At 39.1% G+C, this 27,837-nt stretch overlaps 1 protein-coding gene across 4 annotated transcripts; it reads left to right on the forward strand.

Moving 5' to 3' along the window:
- The first annotated feature begins 1,038 nt into the window (after positions 1-1,038).
- On the forward strand, positions 1,039-23,918 carry Ivns1abp (influenza virus NS1A binding protein). Of its 4 annotated transcripts, none has more exons than XM_004648259.2 (15): positions 1,053-3,218; positions 9,328-9,553; positions 10,448-10,576; positions 10,803-10,972; positions 11,099-11,174; positions 12,189-12,362; positions 12,627-12,752; positions 14,097-14,204; positions 18,360-18,489; positions 18,716-18,940; positions 19,499-19,620; positions 20,078-20,204; positions 20,285-20,416; positions 20,510-20,683; positions 22,088-23,918. In XM_004648259.2, the coding sequence occupies exons 3-15, from the start codon at positions 10,466-10,468 to the stop codon at positions 22,339-22,341; spliced, it is 1,929 nt and encodes a 642-aa protein (XP_004648316.1). In that variant the 5' UTR covers positions 1,053-3,218; positions 9,328-9,553; positions 10,448-10,465; the 3' UTR covers positions 22,342-23,918. The 4 variants fall into 4 exon arrangements, with proteins under 4 accessions (XP_023564252.1, XP_004648316.1, XP_023564250.1 ...); XM_023708482.1 differs by lacking the exon at positions 1,053-3,218 and adding an exon at positions 3,846-3,930; XM_023708483.1 differs by lacking the exons at positions 1,053-3,218; positions 9,328-9,553; positions 10,448-10,576; ... (2 more) ...; positions 12,189-12,362; positions 12,627-12,752 and adding an exon at positions 13,143-13,279.
- Positions 23,919-27,837: the final 3,919 nt, after the last annotated feature.

Below are 27,837 nucleotides of genomic sequence, written 5' to 3' on the forward strand. Positions count from 1 at the left end.
TGTTTCCAGGCACTGACAAACATTGGGGGAGAGGGGATGGGAGGCAACAGGACACCAATGATGACACCAGTGGGGGAATATCTTCCTTTCTTCGAAAATTAGTTGTCTGAAGAGTCTAATACAAACATCCAGGTAATTCTAACAAATGTGGTCAGTAACCATACCTGAGAGAGACAGATGAGTTATGGGTTGAATTGTATGTCAAAGATTCATATGTGGACGCTCATCATCGCCAGTGCCTCAAAATGTGACCTCATTTGGAAATAATAGCTGGTGATTTAGTAAAATGAAGTCAAGGTGAAGAGACAGCCCCTACTCTGGTACAACTAATGGAGTACTAGAACACAGGGAAAATGCTACATAGAGATTGGAATCCTGCTGCCAAAAGCCAAGAAAGTTCCTGAATGTAGAAGAAATGCCTGAATAGGCCTTCTACTGTGCTGCAGGGAGAGTGTGGTCCTGAGAGACGCTTTGATCTCAATCTTCTGGCCTCAGTTCAAGACAGCTAGTTAGTAAGCCCACAAGATAGCTCAGTGGACTAAGTATCTGCTTAGGCAAGCACACTGGTACCACTGGGCGTGCCTGCCCTGCCCCGACCACTGAGCTGGCCACCTAGCCCAGGCATGGTGGTGCAGGCCTGTAATCCCAGCACTGGGGAGGCTGAAAACAGGAGGATCACTACAAGTCCAAGCTGCGTAGTGAGACCCTGTACCAAATACACAAATTAAAAATAAAAGACAGCTAGTTTGTGATACTTTGAAATAGCAGCTCTATGAAATAAATACTGGCGTTTAAACAAAACGAGAGTATGATATGGGGAAAGACATAGGCAGGGTCAGTGAGAAAAATACAAAGATGGCAGACTGGCACCAATTCCCAATTCCGAATTTCTCTTTCTGAAGGCTTGCCACAAAAATAAGTAATCAAGAATATAGTATTTTTAGGGCCTGAGTTCAATCCCCATTTCCGCAAAAAAAAAAAAAAAAGAATATAGTATTTTTATTTTTATTAAGTACTCTCCAAATGTCTAATTTACATATTCAGAACGAAATCTATGTTCTTTTTGGGGCACTGTGTAGGCTAGGCAAAAGCTCTACCACTAAACTGTAACCCTAGCCCCAGTGTAAAGCCTCATACTTTGTTACTTCCCCAAACTGAAAGTATTCCTGGTGCTCCAGTTTCAAGTTCTAGTAGGTATCACATAGTAATTGGGCAGACTGAGCTGCCTCAAAAACAGAAACAATGCATGAACTATGCAGTCATTCGTAGAGAAGAAAATATGTAAAGGCAAGAAATTCTTTAATTCTGATTACACTGTAGCTTTAAGCAAAGTGTTGACTGTTTCAGGTCACAAAGGCACTATTTAGAGTACAGCAAGTGGGATCATGTGTCCAACAGGCCACACAGTCACGTGTCCATCCAAAGTGGGCAATTCATATCCTCTTAGTGCAAGGATGAAGCCTTAAAAGTATTAAAAGGGCTTAACATTCAATTGCTTCATTTGCAATAAAAGTGAACACTGATGTCCACTATTACCAACAAAACAAAAGCCTAATGGCAAATGTCAGCCTTTACTTCTTAAGATATAAAATTCATGCTGATATTTTGGTTCCTGTTTCATCTTCTAACAGAAAACAAAAAAAAAGGAAGCTAGTCTCCTTGCACGAAGGTTTTATAATTAAAGTTGTAAAGTTCTATTGCAAATGAAGACCCCATAAATTATTTTTTCCTATCCTCCTTAGCATAATTAAGTAGTCAGCAATAGAAGATGGTAGGAACTATTGGCAAAACTAGAAATGTCTATGAACTAAGCTGGCCAGATACAAACAAGATTAGGTCTAGACTAAGTGCCTTCCACAAGTCTCCATAAATTAACAGGCCATTAATCTAGAGATCGTTGCCAAATCCTGATTTGGATGTAACTTCTATGTAATGAATTATACTGGATATAATCTTATCAAATCCCCTCACCTTCAATGAAAGAAACTTTGTAGACTGCTTTTCAGAGTCACAGCCAGTTACTGCCTGAGCCCAATCTAAACCACGTTTGCCCTCAACAGATATGCTCTCGGGGACAAGGTGGTGGGGTGTGGATATAAGATGGTACCTTGTTACAGGCCTCAGGGTGTTAGGACACAGGCTATAAATTCTCATGGCAATTTTCTTTTTTCTCTGAAAAAGGATAGAACTAGTAAAGAACTGTCCCAGAGTTTTCAGAAGCAAAAACCCATGGGACATAAGGCACAAATAAATTGGCTTTTATGGCAGTGAGGATAGTACCATGTTTCTCCAACTGTTTCTTCCAAGTTACTGAATCTGTTCGCCTACAGGCCAAAGGAGGGTTTGTTCAACTCCTCTCCAAGTGCCTCTCCTTGCTCATCGACTCCACTCCCCTCCACCCTAAAGGTAAGGGCTGCAGCCTAAACTACTCAGGCTTAATGCGGGCAGCGCCGACGCAGCGCGGCTGCCTACAAGTCAGCTTGACGCCGAGGAGAAATCTAATCGCCCAATTAGTCCGGATCTCTCGGACTATTGTGCCCGGAAAGGAACATAGAACAGGTGAGTGCTACGGAAGGCAACCAGTTCCGGAAAGTCTGAAAGGGCGAAGTGTGGGTGCTGGGCGAGAAAGAGGCAGAGGGAAGGACCGTGCGACAAATGAAAGGTGGCGCGTGCAGCCGCATCGACGCCTCCCTCCCCGAGATCACCTTGCGCTGACCTAGTTGAGCCGCGAAGGAAGCAGCTCCAGCCCGCGAAGGAGAAGGGCGGGGCGGAAGGGGGCGGGAACAGGGGCGGGGCCTCGCGCTGGATCTTTCTGGAGCTCGCTCGTGATTCGCGGAGGGCTTAGAGCCGGAAGCGGCCGGGAGGCGTTGGCGGCGGCGGCGCACGTGGTGACGTGCGCGGCGGTGCGGGAGAGCGGGCGGCGGCAGTGTCTCCGGGACGCGCGCCGAGGTCGGTCGCTCGCTCGCGGGAGCTGTCGGAGGGGCTGGGCGCAGTTGTCCGCCTGCTGCTTCAGGCGCCTGTGCCGGCGAGGGAGCGTTCCTGCGAGACTTCAGTGGCGCCACAGCCTCCGCGGACTGACCGCTCGTTCTCTCTGCTGCATTCTAGCCCCCCTCCGCCGCCTCGAGGCGCTTTTCTTTGGGCTCATTCCTGCCCGCTTCCTCCTACTCCCCATCGAAGCTCTGGAGATGAGGTTTTCCATCTCTTCAGAGATGAACCAGGTAATGGACTGAGGCGGGCGAGCCAGCGGCTGGGACCCGAGGTGAGGGGAGGCGCGGGCGGCCGGGAAGATGGTAGGAAGTGCGGAGCGCTGACGCTGGCGCGCCGGGCGCTGCCATGGTTGCCAGGTCGCGATGGCAGCCGCGGGCCAGCGTGGAGGCCCGAGACCCTGGTCTGAGCCGGGGCAGCGGTGGCGAGTGGTAGGACCGAGGCTTTCGCTCGAGGGGTCCGTGGGCCCAGTGGCAGGGCGCGCGCGGTGGCTGAACTGACCGGAAGGGGGGCGCGGGAAGCTCCGTTCTGCTGTCAGGAACGGACGCCTGGCACGGCGTCTGAGTGCTCCTCGGCGAACCCTTCAGAGGCCCTGCGCGTGTGGGCGCCGAGCCCGCCCTGGGCCGCGTTGGGCACGCCGGCCCGGAGGGGTCGGCTCCGAGTCCCCTACCGCCGTGGGCCGCGGGGTCCTTTGTTCCCGCTCCACGTTGCCCGCTCTTCTTGCCAAGCGCGGGGAGAAGGGGGCGGGAGGAGCTTGGGAGTGGCTGCCCTGACGTGTCGGCGCTGAGTGACTGCGGGGCCGACCAATCCCGGGCGGGGGTGTGCGGCGCCGGGCTCCGAGCGCGCGGCTTGGGGTGGGGGCGCCATCTGCGGGGAGAAAGATCTAGGGTTCCACGGGCACTCTGGGGCTCGGGCCACTCTTTTACGGAAGAAATAGGTGGAAAGGTTAGCTCCTTTTTATTTTTTGACTTTTCACGCATTTTGCAAAACGTTTGTAGTCCTATGCTCTTGCTAGGACGATATCAGGCAGTATCAGAAATGAAGGTTAAATTTAGGGACATTTGAACCAGAATGCTTTAGGAGTAGTTTTTGTTTGTTTGTTTATTTGTTTTTTGGGGGGGTTTCCCCATATACGTAGTAGAGAAGTGGTTCGATACAGGTGACGTTTCAGACAGGAAAACAGATGTGCTGAAGGTTGCATTTATGTTACCTAGTGTCTGTTGTCGGTGATGGAGGCCAGAATACCGTGGCATCAGTTTGTTCTTTGAGTTTTTGGGCACATGGTCTCCTGTTTAATAGTAAACGTTAACTCTGGAAGCCTAGTGTTCTGCCTAACATTTGAACAAGTATATCGTGGACTAACGGGACCATTTTTTGAAATAATACCATCAATGGTTGATTTAAGGAAACTACTACTGATTTTAGTCTGAATCCTACTGAAATTTCGACCTTAAAATTCTAAAGAAGTTTGTAAACGTGGACGTGAGTAAACACTGGCTTTAGAATTGAATTCAGAGTAGTGTTATTTGATGCCACCTAGCAGGTTACTTGTTACTGGCATTTTACTTTGGTGAATGAGATTTGACTGACCAGAGAGACCTGGAATGTTTTTTTATCTGTATTTTCCTCCTTGGAGAAGATGTTTTAATAGACATTAATTTCTTTAACTTTTATCTTAATATGTAGTTTTTATTCTAGTCCCCCAAGAAAGCATTTTAGTTTTAAATTAGTATCTTTTTAGCTGCGTTTTGAAAGTGGAGTTTGGTTTTTCTTGCTTGGGTACTTTGGGTGGCAATTCAGTGTGGTTTTGTGGTAAGTTTTTTAATTTGAATGTTGTCCTATTAGAGAAATATCTTAATCATTGCAGATGAGGTAATCTTAAAAAATCCTGAACGTTTTAACAGTATTGAGTGTACTGTTAAGTCGGTCCTGTAGGAAATCTTCAAGGTTGGAGATCCGCCTTGTGTTGTGCTATTGGATGTAAAGTGAAGCATTATGAAGTAAAGTGAAGCATGACAGAAATGTTTTCTGGGATTTTTGTTAGAACCACAGAAAATATGTACTTGTACACATCATTTACCACCTTTTAGACGTTCCTAAACTTAGACTGAGATCAGTATACTTTATGCTTTTGATATCAACCTGGATGTACAGAAGGTACCTCAGCATCAAACTGCAAACCAGTTCTTTTCCTTCTTGTTTTTCTCCATGAAACAATCAAAAACCAATGGTTATGCTTCCCTGTTTTTCTTTTTTTTAAGTTGATGATGGTAATGATACTATAGCGTCCTAAAAAAGTATCTTAGGGCCCCACTGCCTTAGTTAAGAACTAATCCTGGGTATACAGAGTCTAATGAATTACCTTGTGTCCATGTTTTTACTCATTTCTCTGGGCCCAGCCCCCAGCCCTCCCCCCACTTTTCTGCTGTAGTACCCTATTCCCTGCTTAAATCCTTTACTTGGTGTCGTACACAGCACTGTTTAAAAATTAGGCTCTATTTCTTGCTTCTGCTTTCATTATTATGTACATCCTGTGGTCTACAATCTATTAAAACCAAAATAGCCACAGTTTCTGACATATATTCATTGTCATATCTTCTTTCCTCTTCAGTGTAAGCTATTTTCATTGTATAGTTACCCTCACCTTGTCTGGTATGTGAAGTGTTCAAGGCTGGGAAGTTAACTCCACTGCTGCAAGCATTCCATTCCAGTTTGTGCCTGCCATATGTTTGGTTCCACAAATGTTCGTGTTGTAATGATGAAAAAAAAAATCACAACTATGAAATTAATAGTGTGGAACAAGCGAGTTTGGTTGAGTTTTGATTTAGATTAATGATGATTGATAGTGGCTTGTAAAGGTGACTTTGGAGAGTCAGAACTTCTGAGTCTACAGAGTTGAGACTTAGGACATTCTCAGCATGCCTATGACCCTGGGTTTGATCCTCAGTGCACTACAAGGAACAAAGATCAGTCCATTTACATTGTCTTTGGGTACCCTCAAAAAACTGTCATGCTTAAATATTTGTAATTTGCCTTTTAAAGAATGCTTTTGAATTTTTATTTACTTATTTTTGGTGTTGTTTGGATCAATAGGGCCTTTTTTTGTACTAAATTCTCTGCCACTGAGAACCACACTGATCATTTAATTTTTTGTCTTGCTGTAAAGCCAGAGAAGAATTTGGGGGATGGGACATAATGATGTTTACCATTATCACAACTCTTTTAACACTTGTTGAATTGTGTTTTTCACCTACAATAATTTCTGTGAACTGTGGTAAGTTGTCAATTTCAGAGTATTACTGAAGCACTTTAATTACTTATAAATCTGTGTTCTGTTTCTTACACTGACCATACTAAATAATTGAAATATATTTATCATTATATCATTTTGACCTCCGTTTTAATTTTAAGTAGATTAATTCAAAGTGTACTTTAAGTACCAAGCAAAATGTTCTTACTCTTATGTGACTTTGATGATTGGGCTTCTAGTTTGGCTTTTAAAAGAAAAACAGCTCCCCACTTTTAATTCCTAATTGTGTTTGAGTTTCATAAACCAAGTAAGATTTGTGAATTTTGGGGCTGGTTTAGAATTCTTGATTTGCCTAACCTTGTTTTAGTGAAAATAAATGTGAACTTTCAAAAACCAGTTTGTATTAACTTAAATGTCATCCATGTGTGGACTAACTTTTAAAATTAACTGGGGTTGTTGATTTTAAAAGCTAGTCTAGATATTAAAGAAATGAGGTTCATGTTAAGACTGATGCACAAAAAGTCAAGTACTAAATATAACAAGACTATTGGAGAACTCATAACAATAACAGTACTGTACAACTTTGTATCCCAAGAGTTGTTCCAAAACTTCTTCATGAGATGTAAATTACTACAGTAATTCTGAATAATTTTCTTTCCAAATAAACTTGAGGTAAAACATCTACTTTGTCAAATAATAAGTAGGTGACATTTTATTGTTTAGATCAAGACAGATTTGCAAAAATACGAAATAAAATAGGTCAACATTTAAAATATTTGTGAATTTTGACCTTTTGTTTTACCTTTCCAGGTGATGCATTTTTTAAAATCTATTTTTTGATAACAAAATTTTATTAATGATAGGAAATGAAACAGGCTCTGCAGGAGCAAGCTTGGGCCATATAAAGGAAGTACACCGTACAGTGTCAGGGTGGGCCACCACATAAAAGAAAGCACAGTGGCCCAGATGATGCATTTTTATCATATAAAAGTTTGGGTGCTCCTTTCACCAATTTTTTTTTTTTCTTAATCTTTCATTAATCTAGTTAGTTATTTGGTACAGGGTCTTGCTATGCAGCTCGGACCCACAGTGATCCTCCTGTCTGAGTCTCCCTGGCGCTGGGATTACAGGTGTGCACCACCACCCTTGTTTTAAGTACATGTTATAAAACTGAAGGGGGAGCTGGGGGAGGTAGCTCAGGGCTTGAGGCACCTGTTTGTCAAGCACAAGGACCAGGGTTCTATTCTGGTACCACATGCTGTGCTAGCCTGGCCACTGACACCGGTTATGGTGGCACATGCCTGTAATCCCAGTGCTGGAGAGGCTGAGACAGGAGCATCACTGAGAGTCCAAGCTGCGTAGTGAGGCTCTGTATCAAATAAATCACTGAAGAAGAGTTGCCAAGTATACCTGTGGATAGCTGGTTCAGTGCAAATGATATATAAAAAGACTTTCTTAGTTTGAGCCAAGTCTTTAGAATAGTGTGTTCTGTGTATATAGTAGGTTGGGAGAAGAATTGGGGGAAGATGTCAGGAATCGAACTTAGGACCTTGTGCCTGCCAGACGGGCACTGTACTGCTGAGCTATATCCCCAGCCAATGAATTTGGAAAGTGTTTGTTAAAGCTAGTTTCTTAAGAAAAAGCAGGGTTAATCAACTTCAATGAAAGTTACATAATGGTATGATATATTTGGTGAAAAAGTGGGCATTGACAACAGTCTGGGTTGGAATACTGGAGCTTCCTTGAAATGAAGCCTCAGTTAGGGGATATATGGGAAACAGCTGCCTTACAGATTGCACACATGTTAAGCCTTCACTATGTGTTTGTTGAGTTAGAATTGGACTGGCCTTCAGTGGAGTCTTGGGGCAAATGATGACTCAGTCACCTTAGAATAATTGATAGAATTGTAGTTTTGATACATGTATAAAGCAAATCAAGGTTTATTTTAAGGTGTCCATAACTATGCAAATATTTCACATAATTTTCTAGTTCTATTTCCCTGCATTAGAGAGTAACTTGGTATCAGTTCAGGTGGTTTTTTTAAAAAATAGCATATAAATTTGACATAATAATTGATATATGAAAATGAGGGAAGTAGGGAAGGGGATTGAGCTCCTTGGAGATTTGTTTTGAACTAGAATTATTTCATTGATTTATTTTGCATATGCAAAAAATCATGCAAAGCACAGACATGTGTTGTTGTTTTTTTTTTTAGTGTGAACAATTTACTAATCTTTATATTCAAGTTTTAGGGTAGTTGTATTGAGAAAGATGTAATGAAGATCATGAAATATGAACAAGGCAAACATTGTCTTTTTATGGACTTAGACTTAAGGAAGATAAACAAGTAAACTAAACAGGACATAGAGCAGACAAGCAAGAAGATTATACCTGCCTTTTAGGGATGATTTCTTTCTTTCTTTTTCTTTTTCTTTTTCTTTTTTGGTAGAACTAGGGATTGAACTGAGACCCTTGCACTTGCCAGGGATGCGCTTATTCTACTGAGCCATCTCCCTGGCCCCTTTAGGGATGGTTTCTATATATGAAAAATGGGGTGAAATTACTTTCAGGTGTAGGGATGTTGCAGGCTATGGCTGTAAGATTTCATCTGGCAGAGGTTGAATTAAGGCTGTTTTTAGGTAGAATAACTTACATAAAGGTATGGAGGCTGCAACATGTAGAGCACATTTTGGGAAACAGTATATACTTGTTTGGGAATCATGCCCAAAGGTTGTTTGCCAGCTCCTAAATAAAAAACAGACGTCTCTCTTTTTTTTTTTTTTTTTTTTTATTACTTGGGATCTAAGAGAATACAAGAGTCAATCAGTATTTATACGTATTTTTTAATTCTTTAACAAGTAATTATCTCCTGCCCTGTGGGGATTTTTAATGTCACCTGAGTAGTTGGCAGTTCAGTGAAAAGTGTTTATGTATGAGTACATGTCTGTTAATTTTTTATGTAGTGTGAATATTTTTGCCATTTATTTCAAAATCTCTTAAGGATCAGGACTTGTTTTGCATGACCCGCTCTACTTAGGTCAGTGACAGACTTTGATCATTCTAAATCTAACCTAAATTTTTGGTCATTACAGATTATAGTGCATCGTTATCACAGAAGAAATTCATGTCTATAGCTTTTAAGGACTTGATTACATCATTTTCAAGCCTGAGTTTTGGTACCAACATTAGCGCTTAAGATACATCTACCTTCACCTCAACCAGCTGTCTTCATACCTTGACGAAGCGCCTCATTTCAGCACTCCTCTGCCTTTGGATTATTTCAACTCCCAGTAACACATTTCTCACCAGTATAGTAAGGTAAGTGGACATTCAGGTCCCTGTCTACCATTCATAATTGTTCTTCTGAAGGCTACTGAGTACAATAACAGTCTTTCATACTTAAAAAGGCAGAAAAGTCAGTAACCTTTTGTTTGAAAAGTATTTATATATATTTTTTCCTTTCTATAATTGGTATCTCCTACTGGTTAGGTTTGGTTCCACCTACCCCTTTCTGGGCATTGAACCCAAGGCCGTCACAGCTAAATCTGTACCTCTTTATTTTGAGACAGGGTCTTGCTAAATTAACTAGGCTGGCTTTGAACTTGAAATATATTTGTCTTGGTCTCCCAAGTAGCTGAACTTATGGCATATAGCACCACAACCAGCTAACTTCATCTTTAAATCTTGCTTTATTTAAAAAAATTTGTAAAAATCCCTTGGTAAATATAATGCCAAGACTTAATTAGACTTTTAGATGCAAGAGAATATTTAAATAGTTTTACATGTTTAAATTTTTATTTTATTTAATTTTGAGGAATAGTCAAATGAAGGGGCCTTTACAGAAACTAAAAATGTATGGGTTTGAGATATATTACAGTTTTCTCATCTGAGAGTTAAGGAATGACACTAGCCCAAATCTAAGGAAATAAATGTATACATGATGGCTACCTCATGCCCTAGGATTTTTAGGTTGCCTGTTACATGGGTTTGGGCAAAATGGGAGTTTCATTTTCTTCCTTCAGAGTGAATGTGCAATAGGCATGGAAAAACGTGGTTTCAGGACTCCTTAGTGACTTTGAAGACATGGGTTTTGAGCACCATCATTGCTTTAGCCAACTTTTTATTTCATAAAATTTTTGTGTTATTGATAGGATACACTGAAAATTGGTTACCCCTAAGTAAAATAAACTAAGCTTTCTTTCTGCTATTTAGCCAAATTTATAAGGAAAAATGATTCCCAATGGATATTTGATGTTTGAAGATGAAAATTTTATTGAGTCTTCTGTTGCCAAATTAAATGCCCTGAGGAAAAGTGGCCAGTTCTGTGATGTTCGACTTCAGGTATTTAGATTTTAATTGAAAACTTAAAGAATTGATCTTTCCTTACTAAGAAAATCAGTTACTAAAAGTTGTAAGTTCTTGGATTATCCCCTCCTACCACCACCACCATAGACATTTAATGAAATGACTTTTAAGAGAATCCTTTATCTAGAAATTTATGGTAAAAGGTTGTTGTAGAGAACTACATAGCGAATGATACTTCTATTTTATTTCTTTATAATTTCAGGTCTGTGGCCATGAAATGTTAGCTCACAGAGCGGTACTGGCTTGCTGCAGTCCCTATTTATTTGAAATCTTTAATAGTGATAGCGATCCGCATGGAGTGTCTCATGTTAAATTTGATGATCTCAATCCAGAAGCTGTTGAAGTCTTACTGAATTACGCCTATACTGCTCAGTAAGTACTTTAAAGTCAATCATATAATTAGGGAGTATAATGAAGTTCCAAATCTCCCTTGTGTTTAAATTAAATATCTGTATTTTAAGGTCTTGATCTCATAAAATTAAAAACTTTTTTTGATAGGTTGAAAGCTGATAAGGAATTAGTGAAAGATGTTTATTCCGCAGCCAAAAAGTTGAAGATGGACCGAGTCAAGCAGGTATGGTATAAAAAATAATATGAGGGCTACTGTTTCTGGGGAAACTTATATAATTAGAATGCAGAAGTTGTCCCCAAGTAATTTTTAGTCCTAAATTGCTGAAAATGCTCCCCTCTTCCATTGCCAGAGAACTGAATATATTGTTTTAACTGCTTGGTGATGATAAAGCAAAATCATACTTGTCAGAAAGATAGTTTGGGCTAATGTCTTGCTTTCTTTGACAATCTTCAGTAGCATGATAGCTATTTTTAATATTTAGCTTCTCAGGTGTCTCTTCTATACATCTTGGTTCTCCTTTCAAAATATTCTGTCTAGAATTTAATGCCAGTAAGAAGTGTTTAATAATTCATAAAAGACATTTAACTTTCTAATGCAAGAAGTCCATCAACGGCCATAGGCCAGTTGCCTGTTTTATAAAGTTTTATTACAGCATAGCCATGTGCATTCTTTTTCAGACAATCTATGGCTGCTTTCCAGCTACAGTAACAGAATAGCTGTCACAACCTGGCCCTTCTTCCAGTGCCATATTCCTTTACAAAAATTCTTCTGTGATTTATAGCGCATACTCCTGAATGTAGCATTTCAGGTTCTCCATAATGTAGTCGCTATTTTTATAAAATAGTTTCTCACTCGTTTTACCCTTTCCTCAGCCAAACCAGATTGGCAACTTCTTTCCTCCACCTGGTCTGTACTCAGCATCCGTGTCTTCTTTTCCATAGGCCCCAGTTTGAATATTGCCTATCATGAAGTCCACCCTAATACTATAGTTGAAAATATTTATTCAAAACTATGCCATGCCAGTTTATCACATATTTCTTTTAATAACTTGTTTGGATGGCATTCTTTTGATGTTTGTCATTTGTACATGTATTGTTTCCACTGTTAAATTTGTTGTATTAAAACAGTGATTTTTTTGATTCATATCTTCATATGGTGCTTACACATTGAACATTATATACATGTTTGTTAGATGAAATATATGTAATCATTGACATTTCTGTGTTTCTTTCCAAGGTTTGTGGTGATTATTTACTGTCTAGGATGGATGTTAGCAGCTGTATCTCTTACCGAAATTTTGCAAGTTGTATGGGAGATGCCCGTTTGTTGAATAAGGTTGATGCCTACATTCAGGAAAATTTGTTACAAATTTCAGAAGAGGAAGAATTTCTCAAGCTTCCACGACTAAAAGTAAGGTGTACAGTATATAAGTGGATTCATACTTCCTACTTTCAAGCATTGTCTTTTGTCCATGGATGATGTTCACAAAAATATGTTACTGCTATTGTAGTACAACAGGTACCTACCAGTTTGCTTTTTATTTTTGATTACTGGCTTCACAAATTAAGTGTATGGAATAAAACTTGGCATCTGTAACAACTTTATTACAAATTGAGAATTGAGCTAAGAAATTTCCACACTGATTTATGTCTCTTTCTTTCTTCCTAATCCTAGTTGGAGGTGATGCTTGAAGATAATGTTTGCTTGCCCAGCAATGGCAAATTGTATACAAAGGTAATCAACTGGGTACAGCGTAGCATCTGGGAGAATGGAGACAGTCTGGAAGAGCTGATGGAAGAGGTTAGTTTTAAAGTAAATGGGATTCAACAATTCTTAAATATTATTTTGCTGTAACATGAAGGATTCCCTTTCACTTTTATTTTATAACCATGACCCTAAAGAATTTAAATTTTGCTATAGGTACCCCTAAGCTGAGAAACAGGGGGGGTGTCCAGGTGAGCTGAATGAACTGTTCAGTTTGGTCTTCTGCTTTCTTTTTTTATTTCTTTGCTTATAATGTGCTGTTAACTTTCTTTAAAGTAGCATGTAATTTGCTTTAGAAATGGGAGGTGGTACTGAAATTTTCTGTAGATTCTTAATTTTTCTTCACAGGTTTTTACTTTAAATTTGACAAGTAGGTAAAGCTTCTAATGGTTGTTCCTCCCCATTGGTTTATCTCCCCATAGGTTTATTAACAAAACTAGGATACCCAAGACTGAAGAAACAAGAAGAAACCTCAAGTGTATTGACACGTAAAGAAGCAGCAGTCCTGCCCCAGTTCTCCTAAGAAAAATCCGCTGTGGGCAGAGAACGATGATGATTTAATGGTGTTTACTCCTTACAGGATTCTTCTCTTAAAAGCTTTGTGTTTTTCAATGGTGTTGTTCATACATACAGTCACTCAATTAACTTGGGCAACTTTTAGAAAATAAACATGAAAAAGTATTGATAGCCAAATGGTGGGAGTTAAAAACATGCAGGTGCAGCAGTGGCATAGCCTTGAGTGTATTACTCTATACTTAGTCTTTCAGAATCACTAAAGGCTTCCCAGATCGTTTAAGCATATAAAAACACTGCCGGCATTATGTTCTAAAAGACTAACATCTTTATAGTCTGTGATTTCCCACTTGACAGATGCATTAGCCATATGTTTGCATCTGTGAAGGAAGATAACTACAGCTTGCTTGAAGTTTTGCACTTGTTTTTCTTACATTGTCTACTGGAGATAAGTATGTTAATGCAAATCATACCGTTTATCTTCGAAGGGTGTAAACTTGAGTCTTTCATTGTAAATATGTATATTTTTAAGTGTATATATTCTGTACTACTGCTTTTTTTTTTTCTTAATATTACATGATAGAAGCTATGAAAAGATGAAGATTTCTTTCAAGCCAGTCAAGCCAAGGATTCTTCAGCCAGTATTAGAAGATTTTGTAGTTGACTTTGGGCTTTTTTCATTTTTACTTTTTACATTTTTACCACCATGACATGTATTTTTCTTTACTTTGTGATCCTGCCACAGTAAGATGTCAAGAAGCTCAAGAAGCACACTGGAGGTTACCTTGAGGCCTTTGTGTGATCTGCATACTAGTGGAGTAGCCATGGTGACAGTAGCCACATGGGTGTTCTGTTGCTGTTTTGCAGGTTCAAACCTTGTACTACTCAGCTGATCACAAGCTGCTTGATGGGAACCTACTAGATGGACAGGCTGAGGTGTTTGGCAGTGATGATGACCACATTCAGTTTGTGCAGGTACACACTGCAGTCGGAGGTAACCTCAGGTTAAATAAAATTTGACTGGAAAATCTTACAGCATACTTAAATTTTCCTTTAAGAAGGAAAGTGGATGGATTTCATTTGTATGACTGGACAGAAACATTTTTGGGAGAAAACAAGCAGATCTTAGAGCTATTAGTATTTTGCCCCATGAAAAGAAGTTAACCTAGCAAATTAAAAAACTACATGTAGATTTTTTTTTTCCTCACAAGTTAGGATTTACAAGTAGCAAGAGACAACATTTTGATGAAATAATATAGAAATTGTTATTTTGGTTGGATATGAAAAGTAAGTATTTGCAACAGACATAACTGAAAGACCTAATTTAGAAAAAAGACAGGAACTTTAAATTGCTGATGGCTATGAAAGAAATTTTGGATGTTTCTTTAATACTGAGCTCATTATTTGAAATTAGAAATGGTATAGTTAATACAGACTATACATTGTAAACAGTAGTGGTCAATCATGTTACAACTTGATTTAGATGTTTCTTGAACAAAATGAATTAAAACAGTTCCATTGCGTTGGTTGAATTACTTTGCCTTTTATAAAATCAGTTTGGTTTTTTCCTCTGCATTTACTAAGTAAAGATACACTTATTGAGGCACATTTTCAACAAATACAGATAGCACATATCTCAGCTGTAAACTATATGGACAAATAGTATACAGAAAAGTATATAAATCTTTGTTATTTTTCAGTACTGGGATCAAACCCAGGGTCTTACACATGTTATTTGTTTTTATTTTATTTTTTTATTTTTCTCTGCCTTCAAGGCATGACTGGCTGTCTTGTGTTGTGGGGATCGAACCACAGCAACCTGAGCCTGACTGCTTTGTTGAAGCAGCCACTTAAAGAACTGAGCTAAGGGGCAGGCCCCCCTTACACATGTTAGACTCATGCTGTACTGCCAGATCATATCCCAAGTCCCACATATTTGAAATATGAAATACCCTCTAATGAGCCAAGCAGTATATATACTTCCTATATGGAAAAAATTCTGGAATCCTGGGAGTCTTCCTACCCTTTCTTAATCACTGACCAGAAGAAACTATTGTCCTAACTTGTGACACAATAACTTAGTTTGCCTATGTTTAAAACTTATATAAATGGGGACATATATGACATATGTCATTTTTATTTGTCCATTAGCCTTTTTGTTTTTTTTTTTTTTTTTTTGCCTTACATTTGTAGTCTTGAGTTAACCCAGATTAAGGAATATTTTCCTTTAAAATTTAGAAGATAAATAGTAGAGTCATAGGTAGTAACTCTGGTGTCCTGTGTCACCACAGGTGGTTAAATGCTTTGTAAGGAATTTTGGGGTTTGAATTAGTTGAGAACTTGGTTATTTGGATTAGTTAGGGTTTTTCTTTAACTGTAAACATCTGAAGCTAACTTTTTTAAAAGCACTTTTCAACAAGTAGAAGTTGAATATCCAGTAAATGATAGGCCACAATGTTCAGCATGGGAATACAAATGCACAAAAGACAGTTCTGCTTCTAGAACAAAACTATACAGACTTAAAAGAAGTATCTACAAAAGGCTTAAAGTGAAGGCATATTAGAAACAAGAGGCAAGCTGGAGGAATTTTACAAAGCCAACACTTGAGCAGTCTTAGGTTTTATAGTTTACATAGCTGTAGTAATGTTAAAGAGTACTTGTATACAGATGCTGCTCTTGGAGGAGGAGGTCATGAGCCCGGGGGAATAGCTAAATGTGACCTGAATGAGGTTCATACTTTATTCTGAAGACACCAAGAAGAATTTAGATGATAACACATATTTCACAAACTTGTGGAAAACTAGGCAATAGCCTAGCAATGAAAAGATTGGGTAAATTGTTACTTCCTTTTTTTTGGCGGAACCAGGGATTGAACTCAGGCCCTTGCGCTTGCCAGGGAAGTGCTTATTCCACTGAGCCATCTCCCCAGCCCAGTTCACCAAAAATTTGTAAATTCTTGGTCATATAAACAAATCACTTACTATTAGATGAACTGGAATCTCAACTGATTTGTATTTTAACTTTGCAAAGTTATTGCCTTGGATTTTTCCCTGTTTTTATTACCTGGCATAGAGGGTAGTTTAAAGTTTGTGAGGCTAATTTGTAGACTTGCTGGTAGTAGTTTAGAGCTATATAAATTATGAGGGCTTGATGGATCCCTCACCTATTACAAATAGAGCTAAAGGTCAAGTTAGTAGGCCTTACTGATTGTTCAGGGAGTTTTGCTGGGGGACAGTTAAGAATGAGTGGAATTGAGTAGACAATGAGTAGAGATCGTGGGGTGGAAAGGGTGAGAGCCATGTATTAGGCTTCAGGAATAAAGTTTGAGGGCTGGGGATACAGCTCAGCAGCACAAATGCCTGTCCGGCAAACTCAAGGTCCTGAGTGATTCCCAGTGTCCCCATCACCCACCCCAACCAAAAAAAGGTTAAGAAGGAGCCATTAGATTATAAGACAAATTTATTTGTCTTGTAAAAGCTACTTAGGGGGCCAGTGAGCTAGCTCAGTGGACTAAACACATGCTTAGGCAAGCACAGGGATTGAGGTTTGATCCTGGTACTCCTTGCTGTGCCAGCCCTACTCCTGGGTGCACTGAGCTGGTGACTGAGTCCAGGCATGGCAGTGCATGCCTGTAATCCCAGCATGGGGGAGGCTGAAAGCAGGAGGGGTCACTATGAGTCCAAGTTGCATAACGAGTCCCTGTACTACAAACATAATTTTCTTTAAAAAAAGCTACTTAGGAATAGAAAGTTTGAAGGTAGGATAAATATAAACTGTTAATTCCTCTGAGATCATATAGGGATAAAGGTTATATGTATAAAGGAGATACTCAGCATTTCTCCATTAGCCTTATTATATGAACACTGGCATCATTCAGTGTTAGAACCTTTATTTTTTGCATTCATTTTCTCTGTTATAGTCTATACATTAAAGCAGTTCTGCCACCAAATCCCTTAATTAAAACACTTTATGATACTTTGAACCCTTTCCCACAGGATAGAATAAGGTTTTGTGTATCTTGTAATTCCTAATATTAGATGAGGTTAAGTAGCACTAAGCTTATTTTTTATTCCTAATACTTTCGTACTGTGACCCAGTCCGTCACTGTTACTGGATTGAAAGAGGTAATGTAAATAAAGTGCCCAATAATACTTAGATGACATTTAAACAGAATTTAATGATAACCACCAATGTGGTATGTTCCCTGCCTTTTTCTATATACACTGAGTGTCCCAGACCTAAATTTGTTTTTTTCTTAATTCCAGTAGCTATAAAATCTTTTTCTGTATTCTTTACATGGCTTTGTTTCCATTAGCAAACAAAATTTCCATTAGAAACCTTATTTAGCTATGTAGTCTGGCCTTGGGGACCAAAATAAATAGGTGAGCAGAGTTGGCCAGTGCTGGAAGTGGTACAGTAGATGTTTGACACATCTCTCAGGGTAATCTAGGTGCTCTTCCAGTTCCATATGATCATACCCCTTAGAAGTGGCAAAGGCTGATATAATTAGAAAAAAGCTATGATAGACAACTCAGACATGGTATGTTGTTTTCTTAGAATCCTTTGGAAATTAGTGTGTTTACCCACTTGTTTGTATTCCTTTATATTTTGTGAATATTTGGTTCTTTCGTGTTTCATTTCTGATTGCCTTTTGTGTTTTAATGCAGTTTTGTATAGAAACCAATCTAATACTTATAATACAACCCTAAAGAAATTATGCTTGTGTTTGCTGTGATTGCCACTTTTTCCTTGTAAAATAACTGAGCGAACAGATGAGTCTGTGTCTACTCAAGTTTTGTCAGCACCGTTTGAAGGGTACCAATTCATAGAGTTGGTAGGCTTGACAGCTACATGGAGACTTGATCTAAAACAGGCTCTTCGAATTATAAGCTTTTTCTGACCAGGCTAATGTGTAGGTATAGTTGGTACATTATTGAGCGGAGGTAGAAGCATGGTAGTAGTTTGAGTTGATTGGAAGGTTGTTGGTTTGTATTACATGGTAGTATGCTTAAGGGTTACATACAGGTGGAGGATACTCTATTTTGGCAGTGTTGCAGAATAGCTCAGGAACAGAGGTACACCAGCGATGTTCTTTGGCTAGGTTTCTGTAGCTGCCTTTTGATTTTGCAGAAAAAGCCACCCCGTGAGAATGGCCATAAGCAGATAAGTAGCAGTTCCACTGGATGTCTCTCTTCTCCAAATGCTACAGTACAAAGCCCTAAGCATGAGTGGAAAATCGTTGCTTCAGAAAAAACTTCAAGTAAGTATATGACACTATAGCCAGATTTGTCTTCATTTTATCTGTGTTTAAGGACTTTTGTCAATTTAATATTTTAAATAAAGAAAGAAAAATGTTAAATTTGGAAAACAATTGTAGAACGTTCCAGTCTGGCATCTGGAGACTGTGGAGCCCAACTCAGGATCATAATAGCAAACAAAGTATTAGTACTTTTACATCTTGAACATGAAAACTTTTGTGCTTACAGATAACACTTACTTGTGCCTGGCTGTGCTGGATGGTATATTCTGTGTAATATTCCTTCATGGGAGAAACAGCCCACAGAGCTCACCAACAAGCACTCCAAAACTAATCAAGAGTTTAAGCTTTGAGATGCAACCCGATGACCTAATAGAAAAGCCTATGTCTCCTATGCAGTATGCACGATCTGGTCTGGGGACAGCAGAGATGAATGGCAAGCTCATAGCTGCAGGTAAGAACAGAAGTATTTAACTAGTTAAAGCCATAAATGATTCCTAATGCTTTTGCCTGTGGCATGCAGCTTCTGGGGAGAAAGTTTAATAAGCTTACATGACAATCTAAAAAGACAAAAGTAAATGTTATTGAGTGGTGAGAACTAAGTCAGTCTGCTTCAGTTTCCATCCCAGGGTCTCACATGTGCTAAGCATATGCTCTTAACACTGAGCAATACCTCCCATAGTCTGTTTCTACTTTTTTAAAACTACAGTGAGTAAATTTTTTTCTCCTAAATTTTCAAGCCACAAGTAAGTTCATTCTGATTTGTTAATCTTTTACCTTTATAAGCATTTTGTTAAAACATCAATGAGTCCCTAAAAGTTCGTACTATTCCGTATCGTGAACATTAGGTAGACCATTCTGGACCAGAAACCCTGGACCAGTTTATTTTTTTTTTAGCGGTACTGGGGATTGAACTCAGAACTTTGCACTTGCCAGGCAGGCACTTACTCTACTGAGCTATCTCCCTGGCCCTCAGTTTAATATTTTAAATAAGTTTTTTGGGTTTTGCCAGGTGGCTATAACAGAGAAGAATGTCTTCGAACAGTTGAATGCTATGATCCACATACAGACCATTGGTCCTTTCTTGCTCCCATGAGAACACCAAGGGCCCGATTTCAAATGGCTGTACTCATGGTAAGCAAATTGTATTGCAGATACAACCTTATGTCTTACTTTCCTCCTCCCTCTCTCAGGCAGAATAAAGTAAAGGAGGACAGGCTTATTTTGGCTTACAAGTTTCTAGAGGTTTCGGTCCATAGTTGGCTGAGTGACATGGCAGAGGAGAAACTGCCTTAGTCATGGTGGCTGGGAAGCAGAGTAAAGGGAGACGAAAGGGTGACACAGCTGTCCAGGCTACACCCTGAGGGACCCCCCCTCCTCCAAGTACCTCCCAGCATGACATTTTGTTCTCACCTCACAAGTGGACTCATCCACTGATAAGTACAGTGCCCTGTGTTCCAGTCGTCACCTGCGAAAAGCCCATCTGAGCCTCCGAAGCTTGTTGGGGTAGATCTAGGTACAAACCATAACAGCATTTGGGTTTTTTCCACATAACTTCAGCATAGTACAAATTCTCTCACTTTGAACGTAGGGCCAACTCTATGTGGTAGGTGGATCAAATGGCCACTCGGATGACTTGAGCTGTGGAGAGATGTACAATCCAAGCATTGACGACTGGATTCCTGTTCCAGAGCTGAGAACTAACCGCTGTAATGCAGGTAACCATAACTTCTAAGACAACCAGTATTTAAATGAGTATTAAACAATCAATATGTAACCATATTTTATACTTATGTAGGAGTGTGTGCTCTCAATGGTAAATTGTACATTGTTGGTGGCTCTGATCCATATGGCCAGAAAGGACTAAAAAATTGTGATGTGTTTGATCCTGTAACAAAGTCATGGACAAGCTGTGCTCCTCTCAACATTCGTAAGTTTTTTTTAACCTGTGAGTTAGTGTTAATTTGTAGAACATACAGTTTTGGTAGCTGTAGTAATAATTTGGTTTAATTTAATTTTGTAGGTAGACATCAGTCTGCAGTTTGTGAACTTGGTGGTTATTTGTACATAATCGGAGGTGCGGAGTCTTGGAATTGTCTTAACACAGTAGAACGTTATAATCCTGAAAATAACACCTGGAGTTTAATTGCACCCATGAATGTGGCGAGGCGAGGAGCTGGAGTAGCAGTTCTTGATGGTGAGTGTTGTGATATGGAGAGGTGAAGGCAGGCAGAGGCAAGAGTTCTAAAATTCCAAAAAAATGAGAATGATAGTAACTGCCCTTGTATGACTAAGCGTTCAGAAGCACCTATCCTTTTGATGCAATGGGCATTAGTGTTTGTCCTTTAAAAGTGTTTAAATCAGATGCATTCAGTGTGATATAAAACTTAAATATATTGAGTTTTCCGTTGTCATATTCCATAACTAATTGGAAATTAATCACTTTTAATGTCTTTCCAAAATATGTTTTTTATGTCAACCCAGCCTTCTTTTCACAGCTATTTTATTATTTACTGTGCAACGTAATGTTAACAATTTAGTTAACCATTTGTTAGAACAAGTGAGAATCTTGTAGGCTTACCAGCTGGTAAAAGCTTAAGTAACTTACTGGCTTTGAACCTAGCAAGAGTGTTTTGCAGATCAGTGTAGGTGAAGTGACAGATAAGAAGGAAAAGAATTTGAGAATCGTTCATAAAAATTTTTCTAAGCTAGCTGGACATGGTGCCACACACCTGTAATCCCAGCTACTAAGGAGATAGTGACAGGAGGATCACAAGTTTAAGGTTATCCTGGGCAACCTAACAAAACCTTGTCTCAAAATAAAAAGGACTGGGGCTTATAACTCATGGTAGAATACTTGTTTCGCATGTGGAAGGCCCTGGGTTCCATCCCCAGTTTAAAAAAAAAAAAAAATTCCAAGTCAGAGTGGTTAATAGTTTTTGTTTGAAAGTAGTGTAACTGACTGTTTTGCATGTGTATTTCAAAGTCATCGGAACTTTCCAAAGATAAACTTAGCAGCTTTATCTTTAGGTTAGTTGCCCAACTTCTTATGCCTCGTTTGCTTATCTGCGAGAGAGTGTAAGTAGTAACTTCTGTAAGAATTGAGAAATTTTTGGAGCTGGGGAGATGGCTCAGTAGAATAAGCACTTACCTGGCAAGTGCAAGGGCCTGAGTTCACTTCCCAGTCCCCCCCCCCCAAAAAAAAGAATTGAGAAATTTTTGTTGCTGCTCCCCCACCCCAGCTGGCTAAATTACACATGGAAAGGAATTTTTATCCATTTTGTTTTTATATTTCTCATTCTAGGAGTTGTCACATTTGGTAGGCAATAAATACTTTATGACAGAATGAACAGGCATTACCCTTCTTTTAGTATTTCTAAGATAGGGTCTCACTATTTATATGCAGTTGGGGCTGGCCTTCAGACTCGAACTCAGTCCTCTGCCTCAGCCTCCCAAATGCTAGGATTACACCACCACACCTGGGCAATGTGGCATTTTTACTTCAAAAACATGCTGTTTTTGTTTTTTCATTTGTTTTTTAGAAATACAGACTGAAGGGTTTGCTGAGCCTAGATTTATGTTGTCTTATTTCTCTTTTTAGGAAAACTATTTGTAGGTGGTGGTTTTGATGGCTCTCATGCTATCAGTTGTGTGGAGATGTATGATCCAAATAGAAATGAATGGAAGATGATGGGAAATATGACTTCACCAAGGAGCAATGCTGGGATTGCAACTGTGGGGAGCACCATTTATGCAGTGGGAGGATTTGATGGCAATGAATTTCTAAATACCGTGGAAGTCTATAACCTAGAGTCAAATGAGTGGAGCCCCTACACAAAGATTTTCCAGTTCTAACAAATTTAAGACCCTCTCAAACTAACAGGCTTAGTGATGTAATTGTGTTTAGTAGAGGTACACTTGTGAATAAGGAGGGTGGGTGGGGATATAGATGTTGCTAACAGCAACACGGAGCTTTTGCATATTGCATATTATTAAACATGCTGTACATACATTTTGTGTTTGGAAAGGAATGCAAAGATGAAGGTCTGTTTTGTGTATTTTTAAGATTTTCTTGGTTATTTTACTTTTGGAAGTTGATACTGTAAAAGAATAAACAGAATTGATTGGGCATATCATTTCAAGAAGTCCCCTCTCCTCTGCATTTGTTTTGCCAATTTGCACATTAAAGAGCTCTTCCCTCAAATGTCTGTTAGGGAGCAAGAGGGCAGAGTTTAAAGATCTAGGCAGTTGGGTTTTTTAAGGGCCCTTTTTCAATAACTGGAACACTCTGTAACAAAAGATACTTATTTAAATAGATGACAATGACTATTTTTGTTTTTATGAAAAGAAAGCTGACATGCCTACCAATACTTAATCTTTTATGATTGCCTTTTTATAACTTTTTATATTCTCAGCAGAGTGCTTTACCTGTTGAAGTAAAATGTGGCACATTCAGGTTACTGAAGCAGAGTGGCAGTCTTAAAGGATGCAGAGTGGAGTGTTTCCTTTAAAAGTTCATAACACAAACTTGTTAGCGTTTGCCTCAGCTGCATATTTATTTATTATTTTCTGGAATCTAGTACCGAAGTTTATTTGAATGGAGTTGCTGAACAATAACATAGCAATGATTTTTGGCATTTAAAAACATTTTGACTTGAGGGTATGGTTTATTTAGTAAGACATACCAATGAATAACAGTGAAGTATTTTCTAAATTTCCATTTTTATCATTATAAAACAATGCTAAATGGAAGCCCTCTGTGAAAAAAAAAATAGTTTAAATTGTGTTGGGTTTGTGAATGCAGCCTTTATCAGAATTATGTTTTTGTTCAGTTCTTCTATTCATAGGGGTAAATACTGGTTGGAATGACTTGATATCTCATGTGTAGCTACACACCTAACTTATGGTGCCAAACTTAGCACATCCTAATTCTTGCTGCCATTAAAGGTACTTTGCAGGAAACCTTGCACCATGGAATTCATATTTAAATGTTTGTGTATTCATTCATTATGCAAATATTGGGGGAAATACTTTTTTTGGTAAAAAAGGTGTTTGTGGAAATACTCACCTAGCACCTTCCATCTGAAATAAGGATGAAGAAAGGTATTTTTTCACAGATGAAGCACATAGGAACCTAATGAGTCACTTGGAATGAGAGGACTATTCATTGAGTGGTTAACTTGGGTTAGGAAAAAATTAGGTACTTTCTTCAAACACTTTGACACCTTAATTGTCTCGTGTTTCACAAAGGACCACCAAGAGCAGAAATCTCGTAACCTGGTTAGTAACTAATCTAAATCTGGTTTGACTCTGGATTCAAACTAGCAGGTTAGCAGACCTGAGTTTGCCTAATGTGATGACTGTTCTTTACATGGATCTGTGTATGTTCTATTCAAGGAAATAAAGTTTTAGTTGAGGATACAGCACTAAAATCCTTGAATTTTCTTCTCATTGGATAAGTGATATAAACTGCAAATGTGTGGGAGTACAATACTTTGTGCAAAGGTTTTCCTCCATTACCACTAGTGTCAAATGGAGTTTGAGGGGTAAAAGTATGTTTTTTAACAAAGCTTAATGAACATAAACTTCCATATAAGAGAAACAAAAACAGGCCAAATAGTGATTATCCATATCTAAATGTTACTTTTTTTTCAGGGAAGAAAATGGAGGTTTCAGCATAACTTTTAAAAATTGATTTATTTGGGGCCATGGAAATAGCTCAGCCCTCTAAGTGCCTGCCTGGCAAGCACAAGGACCCAGTTTGATCACCAGCTTCCAACACAGGTGTGGTGGCACATGCCTGTAATCCCAGCACTGGGAAGGCTGAAACAGAAGAATCACTAATAAGAGTCTGAGCTGCATAGTGGGATCCTGTACCAAATACATTTTTTAAATACTTGGTTTATTTGGCTTTGTTTTTTAGGATAAATTTCAGAATAGTTTAAAAATACAGTAATACCAGCTTTTAATTAAGCAAACATTGGCTGTATTCAGGCATGAACTTTTATTACGATTTTATAATTTGTGCTGTTCTGATTTTGGGTGTGTTGGCATTTGCCATTACTCAATATGTTTTAGTTCCCATATAACAATCATTGGTAAGGGGATTCCTGGGTTTGGGGATATATACAAGATAAATGCTAGGATCCTTGCCTAGTTAACAAATTGGGTAGTAACCTATACTCTGTGAAGACATAAGAATTTCCAAAGTAGGCAGAGTCGCAGGACATTTTTATAACTCCAGAATCCCCTAACTAAAGGAGGGAAAAAGAAAAGGAAACATTAAATCCTTGATAAAAGGAACTTGTGGAAAAAAAAGAGGGCATATGTCTAAAAAGATGGTTATGTAGATAGAGCAAACTATTGTAATTCAATTTCAGCCTAGAGGGGCTGGTGAGATGGCTCAGTGGTCTAAAGCACCTACTTAGAATAAGCTTAGCAAATCACAGGGACCACGGTTCAATCCCCCAGCACCACATGCCAGCCAGCCCCGCCCCCTGGTGGTCTGAGCTGGCCACACACACATAAATAAATAAATAAATAAATAAAATTTAAAAAAAAATTTCAGCCTAGAAAATCAGGGCACAATACTTTTTAGCAGTGAAACTTAAGAAAAATGAGTTAAGATTTTACATTTTTCAAATGCAGCCTAGTCAGTAACTTGGCCTGTTGTCCAGCAAAACTGTTCCCAAATCCTTATGATCTTGTGTATTAAAGCAAGCGTTTATTTTTTTCTCTTAAGTCGAATAGCCTTGCTAGGTGTGGTGGAGCATGCCTGCAATCCCAGGTGAGGCTGAGACAGTTGTCACAGGTTGGAGGTCAGCCTGAAGTACAGGTGTACAGACCTGCCTTTAAAAAAAAAAAGTACTGAGTATTTAAATGTATGTGCGAAGGATTTGTTGTGTTTCTGAGAACTCAAAAGCCAGACATGGTGTGTTTATTACTCTATGCCCAGCTGCTGTTGGAAGGCCGAGGCCAAGAATCACAAGTTCAAGGCCACCTGGGCAATTTAGCCAGAACTTGCCTTGAAATCTAAAAACTAAGAGGGCTAGGGAGATAGCTCAGTATAATAAGTGCTTGCCTGGCAAATGGAAGGTCCTGAGTTCAATCCCTGGTACTGCCAAAAAATAAAAGAGATGTATATGGTTCAGTAGTAGGCTCCTTTGCCTAGCATGCATAAGGCTTCATAAGGCTTCAGTTTAAGCAGTACTGCAAAAACAAAAAGACTCTTTTTGTTTTGACAGTACTGGGTGTCAAGCCCTGGCCAATAATACATATGCTAGGCACTCTACCTCTGAGCTGCATTCCCAGCCCTAACAACCTAGGCTTAAAATGGGTAAATATTTGAACAAGAGTCTGCCAAAGAAGAAATTGGATGACTGGTAACATCATTGGGAAAATATGAATTAAAGCAAAAATAAGTAATACCAAAGTATTGTTAGTAAAAGGCAATTGGGACTCTGACGAATTGATACAGAATTACTGGAGGCACTTTGCAAAAAGGTTTCGTGATTGCGAACACCCTGTGACACTGGTGAGCATGTACCAAAGTGAAATAGATCATACACATACAGAAACCTATACATGAATATTAGCGTTTTATTCGTAATCACTAATGGAAATCAAAGTAGTAACCTTCCAACTGATAGATTAGTAAATTGGTACACCATGCAATAGACTACTCAACAAAAAGAATGAATTAAACTGCTTCAGACTATATGATGAACAGTATGGATGGATCAGAAGCCTGTGAAAAGGTTCCGGGTATGTGGCTTTCTAGAAAAGGGAAAACTGCAGGAGTTGCAAGTGCATTTGTGGTCTAAGGTGGGCACAGGTGATAGCTACCAAGGGGCTTCATTTACAGTACTGGAGATCAAACCCAGGAAGTGCTGGGTTCTAACCTTAACTCCCTCAACAACTCAAGTTACCCAGGCTGGCCTCCAACTTGTTTGCAGCCCTGCGTCATTCTACCAAATAACTAATACTACAAGTGTGAGCCACCATGCCCAGCTCAAACTTCCATATAAACTAAACTGATGCTGTGGTTGGATCCCCAGATCCTCATTCCTTACCAGCCCTGCCCTTCAGGCATTCTGAGCCATTCAAAACAAAACAACAACAAAAAAAAAAACTTATAATAGAGCAGCAAAGGCTATAAAAAGGATTGCAAGTGAAAAAGTCTACTGAACTTGGTTTGCAGTTAGGAACATCAAGCCAAGCTAATAGCTTAGAATTGAGTGTTCACCTTTTAGGTTTGTGAGTGTCAATTCTCAAGAATTTGTCCTCTGTTTCAACATAAACTAAATTGAAGACAAGTCATTTTTAGTTTACAAACAAAACTAGGTCAGAATTTGTACCATTTCTATATTTTTATTCTCTTTAAAAAAAAAACACTTAAAAAATTTTTTATTAGTACATGAAGTTTACAATCACCTGGAGTAGGTGCATGCATGTAACATCTCGATTCTTTATCTCCCCTCCCCTCAGAATTTGGTAATTCTGAGTTACCAAACTAAGAATTTAAAAGGATTACAGTTTTGTTAGCTTTCTGAAACTGACAAGATGGCTGAGAAAATGTAAAAGAAAGAAGAAAATACTTTGGTTTATGATTTCTGAGGTTTAAATCCATGGTCAGCTGGCTTCATTGCTTTTAAGCTTGAGCTTCACCTGGCTTTCCCATTTGGGCCCTCGCCTCCTGGAAGGTGCCACCCACATCAGGTTGTATCTCTTACCCTGGTTTGCTGTCCCACATGCAAATCTCTGGAGACCCCCACATACCCAGAGGCCTGGTTTACTAAACCAATCCAATCAAGCTGACAAGATAAACCATCACACCTATCTAATGGCCGCACCAAGATAAAAATCCTCAGGTTGGCCAGTCAACTCTTTATCATTAACAGCCAGATACAAAGAATATACTAGTCCACAAATACAGAGATGGCTATTTGTAAAGTATTTAAAACATCAGGAAAACCAATACTTTGAGGTACTCTGACTCCAGGTGAATGTTGGGCACAACTCAAGGGGATCTAGTAGAGATACTGGTGTGAGTTTACTTAGTGGCCTGTCATCCAGCAAATTTCACAAACTTGGGACTCAAGTAAAACTTAGGTTGCTACCGAATGTCATCTTTGGGGGCTGGGAGGATAGCTCAGTGGAAAATACCTGCCTGGCAAGTGCAAGGTCCCAAGTTCAAACCCCAGTACCAAAAAATAAAGTCGGGCCTGCTGAGGTTATTTCAGTCATCTAAAGCGCCTGCTTAGAAAAGGAAGGGCTGCAGGGTCAGCCAACATTTTGGCCCTAGCCTTTCAAGGTCAGTGAAGACTTGGGACATAGGAGAACCTGTACTGT

This window comes from Octodon degus, unplaced genomic scaffold (assembly GCF_000260255.1).
Source record: "Octodon degus isolate 3935 unplaced genomic scaffold, OctDeg1.0 scaffold00374, whole genome shotgun sequence".
In the NCBI taxonomy this organism is placed as follows: Eukaryota; Metazoa; Chordata; class Mammalia; order Rodentia; family Octodontidae; genus Octodon; species Octodon degus.

Coding starts and splice junctions, on each gene's coding strand:
- Ivns1abp (XM_004648259.2), top strand. CDS start 10,466: ATGATTCCCAATGGATATTTGATGTTTGAAGATGAAAATTTTATTGAG. Junction 10,973..11,098: donor AATTACGCCTATACTGCTCA/GTAAGTACTTTA, acceptor TTTTTTTGATAG/GTTGAAAGCTGATAAGGAAT. Junction 18,941..19,498: donor TGGCAAGCTCATAGCTGCAG/GTAAGAACAGAA, acceptor GGGTTTTGCCAG/GTGGCTATAACAGAGAAGAA.